This window comes from Otolemur garnettii, unplaced genomic scaffold (genome assembly GCF_000181295.1).
Source record: "Otolemur garnettii isolate 467f Iridium unplaced genomic scaffold, OtoGar3 scaffold00014, whole genome shotgun sequence".
NCBI lineage: Eukaryota > Metazoa > Chordata > Mammalia > Primates > Galagidae > Otolemur > Otolemur garnettii.
In genome coordinates this window covers 25,568,934-25,575,283 of record NW_003852409.1, presented here as the reverse complement: position 1 = coordinate 25,575,283, position 6,350 = coordinate 25,568,934, and the positions used below count along the sequence as shown (strand labels likewise).

Genomic DNA, 6,350 nt, shown 5'->3' with positions numbered 1-6,350 from the left:
GTTAATTATGATGTGCCTGGGGGATGTCTTATTCAGGTTGAGTCATGCTGGGGTTCTGAAACTATCTGCTGTCTGAATTTCAGAACTTTGCCCAGTTTTTATTTGGCTTATTTGTTTTCTCACTCTTGAGTTGAGTTCCTTATCTATTTGGGATATTAACCTTTATCATATATATGGCTTCCAAATACTTTCTCTCATTCTGTAGGTCAACTCTTTATTTTGTTGTTTGCCTTTCTTGTACAGAAGACTTTTAGTTTTATGCAGTTTCATTTGTTTATTTGTTGTTGTTGTCATTGCTTGTGCTTCTTGGTTAGTATACAAAAAAAATTATTCAGATTAATGTCATGGAACTTTTTTTCTATGTTTTCTCCTAGTAGTTTTGTGATTTCAGATTTTATAGTTAAGTCTTTAATTCCTTTGAGTTGATTTTTGTGTATAATTGAAGAGTAAAATTTCATTCTTCTTCATGTGGATATCTAGTTCTTCCAACATCATTTATTGAAGAGACTGTCCTTTTTCTATTGTGTTCTTAGCATCTTTTTTGAAGATCAATTGACTATAAATGTATGGATTTATTTCTGGTATCTCTATTTTCTTCCATCGGTCTGCATATGTATTATGCAAGACAGTGTTTTTATGACTACACTTGATAGTATATTGTGAAATCAGAGGTTGTGATGTTGTTAGTTTTTTTTTTGTTGCTAAAAATTGCTTTGGCTATTTGGGGGTCTTTCATGGTTTCATATGAATTTTATGACTATATTCTCTATTTCTATGAAATTTGCCATTGGAATTTATGAAAAAATTTTTTAATTATAAAAAAGTTGTATCAAGAACACTTAAAATTCAACAACAAGAAAAGAACCAATTAAAAATGGGTAACATTCTTAATAAAAACATTACCAAAGGAGATGGCAAATAATTGTATGGAAAGAAGATCCTCATTGTATGTCATCAGGTAAATGCAAATTTAAACAACAAAGAGATACCACTGCATACTTATTAGCATGGCCAAAATATAGATGCTATCCACTGATACCATCTATTGCTGATGAAGCAAGAGTGACTTTCATTCATTACTTGTATGAATGCAACATGGTATAGTTACTTTGGCAGACAGTTGGAAGTTCCTTATAAAATTAAACACTCTTACCATACAATCCAGCCATTAATCATGGTTCTTGGGATTTACCCAAAGGAGTTGAAAAATCTACCCGTAAAAAAACTACACACAGATGTTTACGAGGTTTGACAATTAAATTTGCAAATTTGCCACCATGCAGGTAGTGTCTTGCAGAATGGTGTTCATTTTTGTTGTGTGTTTTTTTGGGTCATCAGAAGAATGTCAGAACTTGAATTACATCACTGAACAAACATAAACTTCTTGTTAAACTTTTTAAGAGTGGAAGTGAAATTAGGAACATGTTGGTCCAAGTTTATGGGTACAATTCCATGAAGAAAACCACAGTGTACAAATGGATTAAACTTTTTTCTGAGGGGAGAGAAAGCATCACTGATGAAGAGAGTTCAGGCATCCAGTAATGAGAAGAACTAATGAAAACATTGCAAAAATTCATCAAATTGTGCATCAAAGTTGCCAGCTGGTTGTGAGAGGCATAGCAGACCAAGTAAGTGTGGGTAAAGGGATAAGAAAATCTTGGCTGAAAATCTTGGCCGACAGTTCATAGTTCTTGCATCATGACAATATACCAACTCACACAGTGCTGTCTGTGAGGGAGTTTTTTAGCCAGCAAACAAGTAACTGTGTTGGAATACCCTCCTTACTCTCCTGTTATGCCCCCCCCCATGACTTTTTTTCTTTACCCAAAGATAAAGGAATATTGAAAGGAAAACATTTTGAAGCCATTCAGGACATCAAGAGTAATACAATGACAGCTCTGATGGCCATTCCAGAAAAAGAGTTTTCCAAAATTGCTTTGAGGATTAAGTAGGCACTGGAGTCAGTGTATAGCTTCCTTAGGGAAATACCTCAAAGTTGACCACAGTGCTATGCAGCAGTGAAGCATGTAGCACTTTTTCAGAATGAGTTTGCAAACTTAATTGTCAGAACTCATTCAGCAGCTTCATTCATAATTGTGGAATCTTGGAAGCAATCAAGATATTCTTAGGTAGGTGAATGGATAAGTAAATTGTGTTACATCTAGATAATGGAATATTATTTGTACTAAAAAGGATCAGGGCATAAAAGGAGGTTCTTTCTGGCTTGAGCTATCAAGTCATAAAAAGACATGGAGAAAACTTAGGTTCATATTACTAAGTGAAAAGAAGCCAATTGAAAGGAGCTGCTCACATGAGATTCCAACTATATAAAATTCTACAAAAAAATAAAATCTCTGGAGACAATAAAATAATCAGTAATTTAAAACTACACTAAAAGGTAAAGTTTTAAAAAATTATATCATTGCCTCTTTATTAAAGACAGAGACTCAGAGAGGTTAAGTAAATTATTCTAGAACCATCCTGCTCCTAAGAGATGGGGCTGTGATTTGCAGTTCATTGGAAGTCTTTTTGGGAGTCCAGAAAATAACCTCCCTCTTTCTCATTTGAGTTACTAATCAATTGATAAATAAGACAAATTAGACAGATGGAAGCCAAACCATCTCTTTACTACTGATAATATCTAAGGCCTGACTTGGGGTGAGAGCCTAAATGTTTTTCTAGTCAAGTCCAGAAGTGGGCAGTGCAGGATTAAAATGAGGGCCTTCCAGGTGTGTGTGGTTGGCTGCTTTGCGCTTGGGGTTTTGCACGGAGAACATGCTCCCTGTAAATAGGTTGATTCTCAAAAAGAAACAGGTATGATCTGGGCTGAGCACACCCAAATTAATCAATTAGATATACCAGGGCATAGTAAGGGCAAACTCAATTAATAACAGTTGTTGAATAATTGAGTTTCCTTTACTTGGAAGCAGAGATCAAGTCTGGTGAAAAAAATATTCCTCCTAACACTGGCACACTCTTCTACCCACATTAAATCAACTTTTGGGACCCATGTGAGGCAAATATGTAGGTGACTACAAATGTTTTGAGACTGATTGTGTTATGGTCCATTATCTCACTTTCAAAAAGCACACAGCATACTTTCTGATTCACCTGTGCAAGTTTCAACTTGCTCAGCTTATTGGTGTTGCTAGTAAAGCTTCATTTGTCTCCCACTGTGCAAATTTTACATTTCTTTATTTTTGAGTATCTCAAAACTTTCATAATGATCCACATATAGAAGAATTGGTTAACTACTGGGAAAATGTTCCTTAAAGGATTCTCCACTTCCATATTCAGAAACCTCTGAAATGTGTACCAGAGAAAGTGATTGCCTGGAAGATCCTTGATAAAGATAAGAAGACTGGAAATGGGTTTCCAGAGGTACGAGTGGTTGGGGGTTGCACCATTAAAGGTTGAGAAGGAAGCCCTATGATGTAGTAGGATAAACAGTAGCTCCAAAGACTTAGATTCTATCTGCATTTATTGAACATTTACTGTGGTCTAAGTGAGTTCATGTATCATGTATTGCTCAGAGTAATCCTATGATGTAGTTGTACTTCCACTTTCACAGGTAGGGAAACTAAAACTCAGAGAGAAGGAAATTGTCTCAAGTTACATGATGTGAAAGTGGAAGACTTCGGGTCCCAATTTGTAACCTATGAGTTCACGTAGACTTCTTGTCACTATAACTCTAAATAATATTATAACTGGGGTATGTGTGTGTGTGTGTGTGGGGGGTCCTTAGACTAACATAGTCCAATCACTTTATTTTACAAATTCAGAAACCAAGGCTCAGAGTGCTTAAGTAATTCTGTAGCTGTCATGCACTTCATTAATGTGTATGAAAGCTGTACTGAAACCCAGGACTTAAGTAAAGTTCCCTTTTCATTTTATTTTATGCTTTTAAGACATAGTTTTGCTTAGGCTGGTCTCAAACTCCTAAGCTCAAGCAACCACTTGTCTCAGCCTCCTAGAGTGCCAGATTCCAGTCATGAGCCACCACACCCAGCCCCCTTCTTATTCTTCTATAGAACATTGCCTATTCAATTAGAAAATATCTTAGAAAATATTTTATTTCATTGTACCATATGTAATGAATCCTATATTCTTGAGCTAGAAAAATCTATGTTTCTTTTACAACTTGAGCTAAACAAAAATTTAGCCTTCTGTTTTCACTTTCTATGTATGCAAGTCCCCCACATGTGGACTTCTTTTAGGAATCTAACAAAAATAAGTATCATTCTGAGAGTGGATAGTGAACTACTGAGAGCACAGACTCTTCATGAAGATGATTGGAGGTTACTGACATCACTATCTTCCTCTCTGACCTCAGATGTCAACCCACCATCTCAACATGTAAACACGAAAACAAAGAAGTCTTAGGTTCAGGGAGGCTACAAAAGTTGGGCTATCAGAAGACTGATTTTCAGCTCTCATCTGTGAATCTTGAAGTCAGGACCTTAAGGTCCTGAGAGAGTATTAGTGTGCTTTTTTTCTGAGTAATTTTCCCAGTGCCCCTTTTATATCCTTGTTTCTCAGGCTATAGATAAAGGGGTTCAACATGGGGGTCACCACTGTGTACATTACTGAGAAGACTCTGTCCTTGCCATCTGAGTGAGATGCTGGAGGGCACAAATAGACACCAATAGCTGTGCTGTAGAACAGAGAGACTACAGACAGGTGGGAGGTGCAGCTGGAGAAGGCTCTTTGCTTACCCCACGGGGAATCAATCCTTAGGATGGCCAATGCAATGTAAAAGTAAGATGTAAGGATGCAGACAAAGGGCACAATCAGCAGCGTTCCTGCCAGGAGGGTGAGCACCAGGTCATTGACTAAAGTACTGGAGCAGGCCAGCTTCAGGAGTGGCACCAGATCACAGAAGAAGTGGGGGATGATACTGGGACCACAGAAGGAAAGCCTGGTCACTAGGAGGGTATGTACCAGGGCATGGAAGGTAGTGATTACCCACGACCCAGCCACCAATAGGACACAGCGTTGGGAGTTCATGGTCACAGTGTAATGCAGAGGTTGGCTGATGGCCACATAACGGTCAAGTGCCATCACAGCCAGGAGAAAGTTGTCCAGATCAGCAAATAGGCCAAAAAAGTAGAGCTGTGTCAGACACGCACCGTAAGAAATCAGTTTGGTTCCTGAGCTAATGTTATCCATCATCTTGGGAATTATTGTAGAGATAAAACCAATGTCAGAAAAGGATAGGTTGGCCAGGAAGAGGTACATGGGGGTGTGGAGGTGTGGGTCAGAGCCAATGGCCAGGATGATGAGCAGGTTCCCCACCACAGTGACCAGGTACATGGCCAGGAAGAGCCCAAACAGGAGAGGCTGCTGCTCCGGGTGCTCAGAGAAGCCTGTGAGAAGAAATTCGAAGGTGCTGGTCTGATTTCTTCTGTACATGTCTGGAATTCTGTGTGAAATAAATTTTATTAGAATGTAAATAGCAAAAGAGTAAAAGAAGGCTGTGTTGAAAATACTTCAAACCCCTGTTTAAAAAATTCTGTGGCTTTAAAAACAATTCTGGGTGGGTCCCGTGGGTCAGTGGTTAGGGTGCTGGCCACATACATCAGCAGGCTGGCAGATTCAAACCCAGCCCTGGCCACCTAAACAACAATGACAACTGCAACAAAAAATAGTTGGGTGTTGTGGTGGGCACCTATAGTCCCAGCTACTTGGGAGGCTGAGGCAAAAGAATCGCTTAAGCCCAAGAGTTTGAGGTTGCTGTGAGCTGTGACAGCACAGCACTCTACTGAGGGTAGAGTCTCCAAAAAAGATGAAATAAAATAAATAAAAAATTGAAAACAATTCTGCTTTGGCAAAACTTGATTTATAATTGTGCACATTAAAAATATCTGTGTGGATCAGACTATTTGTGAAGTTATGGATTGGTATCAGCTCTTGATCTGATATCTAAGGCTCCCCCCAACTATTTCAGCTTTCCCCATGGTGCACGTCAGCCACCATGTCAAAGAGTGTGCTGGAGGGTCCATATCCTAGCAATAGACAGTAGCATTTTTCACTTAATAATAATATAATTAAGTAAGTAATACATTAATCAAAGGTAAACTACCAAAACAGTGTGTATAGTTATAATGCCATTTTGAGAAAAATAAAACATAGAAATGTTTCTATGTAAGAACACACATCAAAGGTTTTTACTTCTGGGGAATGAGTGTGAGTTGAAGGGTAGTAGGTGTCAATGTCTGTATTACTCAAATGTTTACTTATTTCTTTTAAGTATGATGGATGTGACTGGCTGAATTCATCCAACTGATGGTCTAAAAAGCCAATATGGAGATTCTGGGAGATCCAGAGTTGACCAGGGTATAATCTCTGAA

General features: G+C 38.2%; 1 protein-coding gene across 1 annotated transcript; it reads right to left on the bottom strand.

Annotated features, from left to right (window-relative positions):
- Positions 1–4,479: 4,479 nt before the first annotated feature.
- On the bottom strand, positions 4,480–5,412 carry LOC100940904 (olfactory receptor 1361-like). The gene has a single exon (XM_012802331.1). The coding sequence runs from the start codon at positions 5,410–5,412 to the stop codon at positions 4,480–4,482; it is 933 nt and encodes a 310-aa protein (XP_012657785.1).
- Positions 5,413–6,350: the final 938 nt, after the last annotated feature.